The sequence below is a fragment of the Opisthorchis viverrini genome (assembly GCF_000715545.1).
Source record: "Opisthorchis viverrini unplaced genomic scaffold opera_v5_6, whole genome shotgun sequence".
NCBI lineage: Eukaryota > Metazoa > Platyhelminthes > Trematoda > Opisthorchiida > Opisthorchiidae > Opisthorchis > Opisthorchis viverrini.
This window is the reverse complement of record NW_008751662.1, coordinates 4403921-4417346: the sequence shown is the minus strand read 5'-3', so window position 1 is coordinate 4417346 and position 13426 is coordinate 4403921. Positions and strand designations below refer to the sequence as shown.

General features: G+C 44.7%; 1 protein-coding gene across 1 annotated transcript; it reads left to right on the top strand.

Annotated features, from left to right (window-relative positions):
- Window positions 1–214: 214 nt before the first annotated feature.
- Window positions 215–13365, top strand: T265_00672 (hypothetical protein; the record flags this gene model as incomplete). Its single annotated transcript, XM_009164500.1, has 9 exons — window positions 215–268; window positions 306–400; window positions 449–522; window positions 560–670; window positions 718–1094; window positions 3357–3776; window positions 5778–6128; window positions 8379–8577; window positions 13013–13365. 9 exons carry the CDS (start codon window positions 215–217, stop codon window positions 13096–13098), a joined length of 1767 nt encoding a protein of 588 aa, XP_009162764.1.
- Between the last annotated feature and the right edge of the window lie 61 nt (window positions 13366–13426).

Below are 13426 nucleotides of genomic sequence, written 5' to 3'. Positions count from 1 at the left end.
GGCAGTGAAGCACCAGTGTTCCAATCTGATGTTACTGTTAGTAATGGTGATGTTTATTCAATAAATGGTAAATCCGTTGCAGTGACGTTGGATTGCAAAGGTTAATATTGACGACATCTTCGTTCAGTGTGTACCTGTGAACGCAAGCTTCGTATAAATGACTCTAACCCATCATGAATGCTTTTATTTTAGCTCTTTTCGTCTTGCACCCATTATGAACGACTCGAAAATTCAGGTAGGCCTAAAGAAGCTCCCAATTCACCTTCAGGTAAGCTTCACATCTCAGATTCACATTCATTTGGCAGAGCTCGCAAAATCGTCTGTTGATCAAAGGTGGTAAAATTGTCAATGATGATAGAAGCTTTCATGGTGACATCTACATCGAGGATGGTATCATAAAGTGAGCGTTACATTCACCGCTTTACCTCATTTCCGTGCGTTCCATCAGGCAAGTGGGAACACAGTTGACCATCCCCGGCGGAGTCCGCATCATTGATGCTGCTGGGAAACTGGTTATCCCAGGTTAGGTCACTTCATTTCGTTCGCATAAGTTCTGCAGGTGGCATTGATACTCATACACATCTCCAGATGCCTTTCATGGGCTCCGTTTCCTCTGACGACTTTTACTCCGGAACTAAAGCAGCCATAGCTGGTGGGACAACAACTATAAGTTGGTTGACACCTCACTCATTCAGTTGACTTATTTCTTCGTTACAGTTGATTTCGTCAACCCATCTAAAGGCACTTCTTTACTTAAAATGTATGAACAATATCGGGAGTGGGCAGATTCCAAAGTGTGTTGTGACTATGGACTTCATGTGATTGTGCCACATTTCAATGAACAAGTGGCCAAGGAAATGGAAATCCTAGTCAAAGAGAAAGGCGTGAATTCTTTTAAAATATTTCTAGCCTATGCGGATTCCCTCTTACTGGAAGATGATGAAGTGTTTCAAGTATTTCGTGTGTGCAAGCGCCTGGGTGCATTGGCTATGGCTCATGCAGAGAACGGCAAACTTATCAAACTTCTTCAAGATGAAATATTTCAATCGGGTATAACCGGTCCGGAGGGTCATCTTTATTCACGACCGGAAGAGGTGAGTTTGCACTGATAACCAAGGGTGATTTTTTCACAAACACTTCATTCCTTTCTGCCTTTATTGATGTTCAGGTCACTTTCAATCCGTTTCGTAGTTTCACTTGCGTGGAATCTCGTTTACCATGGTAAGGGGAATATAAGACAAAGATAGACTTCTCGTCTTGGTTGTTATTGTCATTATTAAAAGGCCACTATTATTGGTGTTCCGCTCTTATGAGAGGACAGGACAAAAGTTGTAGCGCCGCCTTGATTCACAAGGTACTCACAGGCAAGTTGTCCCCGGTGCATAAGTTCGTGGCCAGTAGGTTGAACTCGTCTGAGTGGGAGGTGAATTCCACTTGGTTAAAGTCTGAGCAGCGCATCACATATATCGAGCAGTTATTTCTCAGAGGAAGCCTTTCTGCACTCCAAATTCCCTTTTCCAATGGTTTTTGGGGGACAGGTCATAATGCTGCAATGTGAAATAGAAACGGCTATCGTCAATTTGAGCGCTGTGGGATATTCATGCATCTCTGAACCGAGTACATCGGAGTCTCCTTAAGCGTTGCTGTGACGCTTGTCTGTCGTTTTGTGCAGTCCCCAAGCTGAGTGAGACTTGCAAAGAATAGCATCTCACTCCAACATTACGTCTAGGTTTATCTATTCCAATCATATTAGGTGTAGGCATCTTGCCTTCAACCGTTCTCCCCAAGGATACAGGCCATTTCCCCATAACTCTCCATCCCTGTCCTTTTCATTCTTACAAGACCTTCTTCCTTCGTCGTATGGAAGGTAAGCACTAGGGCGTCCAACATTACGTCTAGGTTTATCTATTCCAATCATATTAGGTGTAGGCATCTTGCCTTCAACCGTTCTCCCCAAGGATACAGGCCATTTCCCCATAACTCTCCATCTTTCATTCTTACAAGACCTTCTTCCTTGGTCGTATGGAAGGTAAGCCACTAGGGCGTTGCTGTTTTTGGTGCTGATCGGTTGCTGTTAGTGAGTAGTTTTGGTAAGATCTAGCCAAGTTGAAATGTTTACAGCTCAATCTCTGTGTGACCGAATAAACCAAGTGGACGCTAATAACAACTCACAGTTTGAATGAGATGCAAGACCCAACCTCGCACTCTAACAGAGGTGTGTGCTCAGATCCTGAGAAGCTCGACCACACAATCGCCTAATCGTGACCCGTCATATATGTGTACAGCGATCGCCGGCGTATCCCTATGGTCTTCCTGGTAATCGTTTTGAATGGCTGCCACACTGATTCATGTTCACTTCCTCACCAAACCAGCCGTTGGCTTATTCAATCAGCTGACTATCGCTGTCGGAGTATTTTATCCGAATAGTCGTTGATGATCGCCGGAGATCTGACAGTTACCAAACCATGGGTTTGAGATTTACCCAGATGTTCTCAGATAAAAACAGTTCTTTTGGAGGCATTTAGTCAGGAAAGGAGCGGTTGTCTTAAAACCATTTATTTTCCTGGTGGTTGAATAGCGGTGAAGCTGCTGGTGTATTACTTCCCATCATAATGGCGTTACGTAAAATTTAGAACAGAGATTTTTTGGTGTACTAATCTTATTCACAAAGACTCATCTTGCTGATGAGTGTAGTTATACAGTATTCCCTCTATCTAACAACTCTTCCTGTGGCGGCCGTGCAGCTATGCACAACTGTCGCGAAGCTAGGCCATTTCCCAATGGTACGCCCACCAACGCTGTCTAATTTGCTTAGCTTTTTCACGGCCATGCAATCGACCCAGGGAAAGTTGTTCAAATCGTCCACCGTTTCTTGACCAATCGGAACGCTTGCTCACATTAGGCACAACTGAGCTGTAGCAAGCACTTTGTTTAATCCTGCTCCCCTAAGTCTCTGTTTCCAAGCCTTTAGTCTTGGATACGCCCTGGCACTGACGTCTACGTCTCGCATGAGTCATTCGGATTGACCTAATTAGAGCAATTCCTTAACCAACCCAAAACAATATGAACTACTGTTATCCTTGCTTGTGTCGCTCTGTATTACGCTCATTGAAGAGAAATTACTGGAACTACTATCTTCCTCCATGATAGAATCTGTGTGTGATGAGTATTCCATAAAAGTAATAGTGTTTCTGTAATGCTGCAGGACTTTGAGAACAAGTTTGCAGCATCTGCCTCTTCATCGTTGTGTAAAAGGATAGGCTTCATTTTTAGGCAGTTGGTCTTGATTTCTGCAGCACTTTGCAAACAGTTGCATCCAACGTTGCCACTCCATACATTTTCTCATCCTCTTTTAGGCTGAGATCGAGGCTACTAGCAGAGTAGTGACAATTGCCGATGCTGCCGGATGTCCATTGTACGTGGTCCATGTGATGAGCGCTTTGGCTGCCAAGTTGATCTCGGATGCTCGACATCGAGGATCGGTGGTAATGGGCGAAGCGGTTGCTTCTGCTTTGGGAACGGACGGTAGGAATTATCTGGATGCTTGTTGGCGTCATGCAGCAGGACATGTGATGAGCCCTCCCCTGAGGCCCGATCCGAATAACTCGGTGGAACTGATGAAATGTCTTGGACATGGTGAATTGGAAACCACCGGAACCGATCACTGTGTATTCAAAACTGAACAGAAAGCTATGGGCAAGGATGATTTCCGCAAAATACCCAATGGAGTCAATGGCATTGAGGATCGAATGTCAGTTATCTGGGAAAAAGGCGTGGTGGGTAACATGGTCTTCTTCGAGTGAAGTGATTGGGCATAGAGTGGAATTTCGTGTTCATGTGGACTTGCGCTGTTACTGGTCTCAAGTCAACTATCTGAATGCGCGCTGTTTTGGTTTCACCAACATTAAAGATTTTTTGGAAATAGTTTCTGAATCAGGCATTTACCAGCTGTGGGATCAATACAGTGCGTTTATCTTTACATATAGGGGAAATCATCAAGTAGTTCTGTTCACGTATGGATGGCCACGACTTAATGAGCTGCCCCATTCCTGTAGCTGGCTCGTACTAGTACAGTTATCATTCTCGTCAACATTTTGGTTGACGCTGATGCTCTGCTGATATTCTAAAGAAATGGGGTTACATTGTCTTAGCTCCCCCTAGTGACCAACATGCCTTAGGGTCAGTCCTACTCATCTCAGTAATCGAAACCAACTTTCCTTTTGGGTTTGAAGTAGAACATAAGGTTGAGGTAAACTCGGGGTCGGGTTCCACCTGATGAGCCCCAAGGCGAAACTGGTCGTGGACTCAACGAATTTTCAGCAGCCTTATGGGTAGTGTATTACGCCTAGGCAAGTTCATTTTTGTACTCTCATGGTCTGTTTCCAGCTGCTTGTCTGTTCTTTTGCCTGTCGCGACTAGGTGAACCGCATCACGTGACGTAGACCCTGCGACTGAAGAATGACGCTAACGCATGGCGAAATTTAATCACAGTCGTTAGGTACTACTCGTGACCGAAGGTACAGTGCTTAACTACGAACCAGTCGATCGCGCGTTCGAATCTCTAGATGTTTGTCGGCTGTACATTGTTCATGGTTCTTAACAAAGACTTCATAGTTTCTCAGATTACATTGTTTTGGCTTACGTAATGAGATATTTGGAAATATGTGTCTGTGTTCTGTTTGTCTGTGAAGACACCGCAAAATTATGGTCTGGATAATCCCACACAGAGATGTTTCGTTTTGTTACATCGTTTACGGTGTTAAGGTCATTTGCTGGGGATATATGCGCAACAGCTATCATACCAGGGTTTATTCCGTCTAGCCGACCGGATGTAGGACAAAGGCCTGTGTCTCAGTAGGTTTTGGGCATTCTGTGGGTTACTTTCATGAATCTGATCTTCCTGGTAGGGGGCGGACAGGTGGGTCCGTAATTGGCTCAGCCAAACTGGCCTTTCGCTCTGTGTTTTTGGCTGGAGACACTGGAGGATGTGATAGAATAAAAAAGACAGTGGAAGACACACAAAGCACCCCATGATCCTAAATAAACAAAACCAAAATTTCCAAAACGGATGTGTAGTAAACCTGTCAAAAGAAACGGGTGGTCCACCGATGATTAATTTGCCGTGCCGTGATTTGTTTAGCGTGAGATTTGTATTTCACTATACGGATGACATTTCTATCTATTTTGAACAGGACTTCGACTAACCTATACCTCAAGTGATATATGGTGCGAGCTGAAGGCCAATCTCTCCGAGTACGGCCTTCAAGGCCCAATCAGAAATGACTTCTTTCGATGGTCACAACTGAATCTTCAGATAGGCGACTACCGTTCAGTACTTTTCGGGCGCGTAGATGTACAAAAGGTTAAAAACTCTCATCAAACACTGTGATGAAGCTAATTGCTTACTGATGAAGATACTCTAAAATATACGTTTTTTTTTCGATCGTACTTCAGGCATATATCGTTCTCATCAAACACTGTGATGAAGCTAATTGCTTACTGATGAAGATACTCTAAAATATACGTTTTTTTTCGATCGTACTTCAGGACATATATCGTTCCTCTAACCTTCATCCTCAACAAGCGATATCTTAAATTAATCGAGGAATCCTAATAGTACATAAGGCTGTGTGTTGTGTAAGTCTGGCACCGTATTATGTTCCTTCTGCCTCAGACCCTCTAAATCCGCCGTAAGTGTCGAACCGGTTCCCATACGTACTTCTGGTTCCAGATTCATCCGCCTGTATACCGTTGCCATCCATTCCTGTTTTTTCCAGGTCCCAGGAATCTTGGATCCTTGCAAATTCGTCGCCGTGACCAGCACGAATGCGGCAAAAATATTCAATCTTTATCCACGTAAAGGTCGCATTGACGTAGGAAGCGATGCCGACCTGGTTATTTGGGATGGTGAAGCAACCCGTACAATTTCTGCTTCAACACATCATCAGAATGTCGATTTTAACATTTTCGAGGGAATGCGTTGCCATGGCGTTCCTGTGACTGTGCTTTCTGGTGGTCGCGTAGTACTTGAGGACGGAGAGCTACGAGTTACTCAGGGAGCTGGGCGTTTCCTCCCGTGTGCACCGTTTCCACCATACGTGTATGATCGCCTGAAGCCGTTGGAAAAGGTAGCTTGGATTGTTCTGTCTTTACTCAACACCTACCCATGTTTTTCCACCAGGTCGATAAATTACTTTCCTGGTTTTCTTGAACGAAATCAAACCATGAACTTTTGTGCAGTTTTTGTAACTGCCTTAATGAAATTTAGATTATCAAGGGTAGTATCCATCTTAGAACGAAGCTCTCAACTAACCAACGATATTGTACCAGGGGCTTGTACTAATTCGTGATGTTCTGTATCCGGAAAGCAAAGTAGATTTAATGTTTTACCACCCATCTTTTTGCTAATTCGGAATATTTCAAACTAAACCCCTAAACTTGTTTAGTGTGCCAATGATCAATGATTTAAATGTCCAGTGATGCGTTATGAGCGGAAATTGTGTGATCGATTTGGGATGAGTACTTACTACGTCATGTCAGCAGAACACAAGGATGCCACCCGAACTACAGCTAATATGTGAAATTGCGTTTCGGAAACGCAAAATGACCCCAAGTCCGAATAGCTAGTGTCTTGCGCTATCTGATGGTGAAGCCATTTTGGTCTGCGTGCGAACTCAACCAAGTGTTGTGTGGGACAGTGTCGGAAAATTAACAGGATGAAAAATTTATAAAAACCCTGTTGATACGACATACTTGGCTGCTATTCTGTGCTTGAGCTTCAACTTTAGCCCCATCATCAGTTTCCGCTCAAAGGACAAATTGTTACATCATACCACCAGCTTTTGTGTGTACTCATTTGTATGCTCGTGCTAAGCATCATACACCGGTCGACCGACAAGGCATCTGTCGGACAGAATGTGGGAACACAATCCCGTGTCCCTGAGTGGTAGTTGGAATAAACCGGGCTCAAGTGCAATTGCATCACATTTGGCCTTCACTATCATACACTACGTCATCATCATTGTCAGCTGTAATAACCGCGCACTCGTCGTACAGTGATTGTAGCCGCCACAGTTTCGTTCACCGATGATTCGCGGAGGTGGGGTAGGTAGTTGTTCATTGGAGGCGGGAGCTGGTAAATTAGTGCGTGAATACAGCACTGTAGGTGGACTGTTAAGTGGGTGAATTGGGAAGGGAGCTATGCATTCAAGGCAATAGCTTGGATGCATGAGCGCCATTGAGGGCACGACTGGGCCACGTCTGGTGAAATGGCAACGGAAATTCCCAAAAATCATCCAAATGTGATAGTCTCCTCATAGGAAGGCAGAACTGTGAGTCACTGTTTTAGGGCTCCTTTATCTTGGGATAACCTGGATGGATACATTTATTGCCTACTGACTTAGTTCGGCACTCCAAGGACTGGCTGAGGGCTGCGTTGGGTCGATGTGTAGGAAAGTGTGCCGATATGAATGTTGTTTGGAGTCAGCCGTGAGGCAACGAAATCATATACGAGTTATTCAATCGCGGCTCATGTGAACACTTGCTTTGTTGTTTGTTTCTCGGTTTGTGAAAAAACTGCTGCTAATGCCGACCTTATAATCTCTAAATAGTTGTGAACCATCGGGAACTGCACTCCTTTCAGAAGTGAGCATCAAAATGAATATTCTTGGTAAAGTTGTCATCCTGTCTTCTAGCATTCAACGTTCATGTCACACCTATCCTGTATTGTCACCAATGACTTATCTTTGTGCGTGAAAAGATGGCATACATTCATAAGCGGCGGGTGGCATGGTACTTGTTGACGGTCAGATTTTCTTAAAGTGACGTTGAGACCAAGTTTGGCAGTTTGGTAGCCTGATTCAGCGCGGTGGTTTGTACACATCCTTCTTGAACGTAAACGTTTCCCTGCCAGTGACTTTTGTGAGGTTCCAAACAATGAGCTTGAGAGCTTCCGTCTCAACTCGGGCTGCACTGACTCGGTTCTGTTACACATTCAATGGTGTTTCCCACAATTTAGGGCTTATCTGTCTTTACGACATCCACTTTGACTTACATCTCCGTGTCTTTCGCTGCCCCACTCTTTGGCCACACTACATTACGGCTACCGACAGACAGCTTGCCGTCGAGTGTGAATGTGCAAATTGGCAACTTTTGACCCTACTGTCGGTTTCTGTTTCATATATTCCGGCACCCAATATCTCACTGAGGAGTAGGCGGAGCTGTGCATGCATCGATGGTAACAAGTTTTTCTACCCTGCAATTTTTCTGGAAGGTAATAATCAGACGCGTGACAGAGGAAAGTTTCTTGTCTACGATCTGACTGTCACCATTTCGTTTTTCTTTCCAACTCTCTGATTCTCGCTTCCTCCTCTTCATAGGCACGCGCTGTTACCCTGATCGAACGTCCACCTTATACTGGTCCGGTGTCTACGGAATTTTGTTTGACTGATAGTTCCAGTCCAGTAAAGAACGGACAGGTTGCAGAAGCCGTCGGTGCGAACGGAGACGGCCCTCGTTTGCGGGCTCCAACTTGTGGGGGTGGAAGGAACATGCAGGAATCCAGCTTTTCTCTCAGTGGTAAGTATTTCCAAGGTGTTTGCTAAATTTGCGGCATTCAGCTGTTGCACGCTTTCGGTGCCTAACTGCCATGCCACCCGAAGGATGCACGGGGGCTGGGATACTGCCAGGTGTGCGACCTCATCGATGACCAGGTATCTGCATTAGAGGCCGTAGCGACATGTACTGCAGGATTGTCGCAAATCAAGACAAATAGTTGGCGCGACCGGTATATTGGACGGACACTAGCCTACAAACATCCAGCTGCCAATCGCTCAGAGAAAGGATGGCACCTCTATATTGGACCAGCTAGTTTTCGGTAGCTAAAAGTAGCGTGTTGACCATACTGGAAACCTACTCCGCTATATCTTGTTTTGGAAACGCCTTGGGTAAGAGCTGTTTTTACCCCACACATCTGCTTTAGTGTGACCAGAAGTCTCGACAGGCCTTCTTGAAACATGGAAACGCCTTGGGTAAGAGCTGTTTTTATCCCACAATTCAGGATACCGTTCACATCTGCCATGGTGTGACCAGAAGTCTCGACAGGCCTTCATGAAACGGGATCTGATCTTGACCGGCTGCTGCTGACTGGCTTGCATCCTACTAGTCGTTGAGATTCTATCAATTTTTACCTAGGATAACTAGGTTTCCTAGTCAAGCACATTCAACAAACTGATACCAAATTGCAGGGAACATAGATACGTGTACAAACTGGTGAATTTTGCTAACAGCACAAATGCCTTGGCAACGGTTGGCGTTAGACCGTGTCGGTTTGTTTACACACTCAAGAGCTACGACCGACGGATCTACTACATCACATTTACATGTTGGCGGTGTCACGCCTGATGATACAGTTTTGGCTGCGTAAGTTGTGTAGGCACGAGGACTCGAATCAGTATTTTCAAAAACAAAAAACCACACTGCCACGCGATTGCAAATATTCATGATAAATAATGATGTCTCTCCCGCCTCTTATCGAATTTCGGCTCACTCAAGAAACGCTGTCTCGGACGTCGAAATCAACGAAGCTGACAACTTGATTGTAACACATTGTAACCACATTATAATGAGAGAATTGCAGCTCTCAAGCCTGGGCGGTTTCCTTTTTTCTTGGTATCTGCATATCTGCCCACAACATGGCGCATGCGAGAAAAAATACCCAGCTTGTCGACTTTGACGAGACGCACAATGTCCTTCGACTTATTGGGTTGTATTTCTGCGTCTCATGCATCTATGGTTACCCCGACAGGCATCCAGTCAATGAACCCGTACACTAACCACTATGCGGGTTAAGCCCTGACACCATTCGTGATTCGTGAATAGCTGATGAATAATTTATGAACCTCGATCAAAATAAGTCATCAGTTTTTTCATCTTGCATCAGCTTGAATTGTGTGGAAGACATTTAGATGGGTTCACTTTCATGCAATCGCTCGTTTTTCTTGGTCGATATTGTTCGGCGTTAGTAATTTGGGAGTGATCGCCGAGCCGCCGTTGTGCAGAAGGGGCCTCCTGAACACGCCGAAGCATTCTCAATAAAAACTTCGGATTCGGAAGAAACGGCTACCATGTGAAGCTTAACTGCAAATAGATTCTGTACCTGATTGAAAATTCGTCCTTGTGAGGGACCTTACTATTACCAGGCTACGGGGTTCCAATATTGTAAGATGATCACCGTAAAGAGGTGTCCAGACGGCAAAAAGCTCGGCTAGGGGAGCGCTTTTATCTTCACCAAAACCCATCGGATAGTCTCACCACATCTTTAAACGACCTGCGAAATCCCAGCACCACAGCATCATAAACTGGACTCTTGACAGATAAGCTGATGTCACGCCAACGAGCAACGCCATGGGCAATACAGACTCACAAAAGCTGGCCTAGTCTTCCCAGTGTGGATAGCAATATCGCCTCTGGACTGATACAGCTGCTCAAGTGGACAAATCTGTCTACTACCTCAGTCGGCCCATCCGCAAGGTTTCGAGTCCAGCCGGTCTGCACTTTGCAGATATGAGCAGCATGCCAAACCGTGAGGCAGAATTATTTAGACTGTTTAATGTCACCTGCAATACTACGGCATCAGGTCCAGGAAGAGCTATGCTGTTTGAGTATCTGTGAGCGAACACGCTGGAAGCATTTCGACCTCACGGGCATTAGGCTGGAAGTTACTAAGCCATGGCCATATTGATGACCAAGTTTAGGAGGCTTTGCTTAACACGTGATGTGCTGAACTCAGGCGAGAGCTTCTCGTAGATCACGTTTCCCTGTCTGCATGCTATTACTCGATTTGGAAGTACCAAGTCATTTTTGGTTTTTATTTATGTTTTTGACTCACAATTATTCTTCGCATGATCTCGCGAGGAACGGGTCGTTTGCAGATTGTCTGTCTTGGAACCTCAGTGTAATCTGTTTTCATTCCTATTCCTTTCGATAAAATGCTCATCTCCTAACACTGAGAAGTACTAAATAGGGAAATCGACCATACTGTTAATGTATACATTATTCTGTTTTGTGCCCAAGAACACGAGCCTGCTCTTATCCCCCTTTAAATAAAAGGCAAAACAGTCGGAAGACAACCAAATTCGTTCCATGTTGCGCGAGGAAAAAACAACACTATATATTGCGTCCACGTAAAATGTTCACTTCGAAATTCCAATTGACGAAATCCGAGGTCAATTACCAACCTTCAGCGAAGTTATATCCGCATGTCGTGATCACCCAAATCTAAGTAATCCTGACGAATTTTCTGGTGCATAACGTCCCCTTGGTCACGCTATATTAAGAGTCCTTAATATCGTTGATATGTCGGCTATCATTGAACCTATAACAACAAAAACCGTGTTTCAAGCCAACCGTTAACTGAGGCAAACTACTTGCGTCGCACAGTGATTAGGTGCCTGTGGAGGAACGAGCCTACGGAAACGACCAGTCTTGTGGTCAGGATAAGTATCCGAATGTTTGTTGATGGACAGACTCGGGAAATTAGGATCCTAAAGATTACCCGCAGTTTTTTTTTTTCAGAAATAACCCTCTCCTGCCTTCCATGTAGTAAACTACACGTCGCTGATAGTGATGCCTCTTCAAGACTTAGTTGTTTCTCTCTATGCGGTGATGCAAGAGAGGTTACGTGTAAGAGTGAGTTGTTTCTCTCTCTCCCTCGGGCTCGAGCCTTCCTTTTTCTCGCAGAACACTGAAAGGAGCTTACTAGTTTAGGACGAGTGTCATTCACTTTCCGGTTAGACGATTACAGGACATCTATAACTGTATTTGTAGCCCGCTCTGAACGGCGTTGACGAATCCATTCGATTGACGAAAAATGTCAATAAAAGGCTCCCTGAACTGTACTATTTTTCGAAAAATGCATCTAGATTTGGTGTGCACATGATAGCTTGATATAGCTCAGTGTTTAAGGCGTGAACTTACTGACCGGATGGTCCGTGTTTCAAACCCGACCTCAGCATCTCGACAGCTTCCGTCTAAGCAAACTGGCATTATCACAGTCCTCATGCTTCCATCGAGTGGCATGGGAGCTAGGCGAAGAAAGGGTGTTACAGCTGAATGATGTACATAGGAGTGGATTGCACATTTCTACAGAGTTTCGGGTATACTTGTGGTATGTTTCTTCGTTTGACCTCCTCATCGAAGGCCTTCTGTGACCTTATCACGCCGTGTGACATCCGCGCTTTTACACTATGAGGACCGAAACATACGTTATTTACGCAGGTTACTACACGCTCGGTTATCGTGCTGTCTACCTGCACGTTTCTGTCTGCGGTTATCGCGTACCAGGAAACTTGACAGACGCGGCCTAAAGTAAACTGTATCATCCGCTTTACTGAGCGTAAAAACTGTATTCATTCATTCCGTGAGAAATGATGCAGACCGAGTGCGTGAATCCAGCCAGCCTGGCTATGTACTCACCGACTTCATGTGCGTACCATTAGTGAACAGCTAGTTGCATTTCTTGGTGATTAGCTCAGTTGACACAATACTTGTTTGTCACTTAGGTGACTGTCGTTCTAGGAGCAGGGCGCCAAAATAAATTTTGCGATTGAATGTAACTGAAAGTAACCAGTACCGTTAAGTGAATGCAGTATCGGGGTCGGTCGGTAAACTCACGAAGGTATTTCATAAGCGTTCGATTACTATATTGATACTTGGACTGAAGCGCATTCGAGCTAAGTCACAGTGTAACTTTTGGTAAACCTACCGGTCGTTTGTGATTTTTTTTCAGTAAGTCCAACTTGGAGGTAACTGGTGGTAGAAAAGTTCGCTGAGCTTGGCACTATTGTTGCAAGCATCTTGTTAACTAAGTGACACCATCAGTGCGTTGTTGCGAAGCGGAGCAGAGCTCTGTGACCATTTCGATCGCCATCCAAACAATCTGACTGACAAGCGCTCTCTATGTGTGGGGTTAATTTTAACGCAAACTCTAATTGGTTTTGTTTCATTCTTTCAGGAGCTCAAATCGGCGATGACCACCACGTCCGCACTACCATTCGCACCAGACAGCCTCCTGGTGGTGCTGCCAATCCCCTATGGTAGGACTTCCAGCTCGTTCACGGACAATCGCTTTGACTTTAGTAAAATCCCACCACTTGCGTTTTAATCTCAAGTATATCCTTTCCTTACCGTATCTTTTATTTTATACCTCAATGGCCCATTAAAAACGAGCTCGAGTATTCAATCATGCTTCTTTTGGCTTATGATTCTGCCGACAATCAACTCTGTTCGTTTTGTTCCCTCGATTTTTTTAACTTTATGTTCCAATTTCTATGCACCAGTGGATAAATCACTGCTTCCTATCGTGATGAGCCTTTTTCATCCTGGTCACCAACTGTCCAGCATTGGCAACAGTAATTCATCACGTACA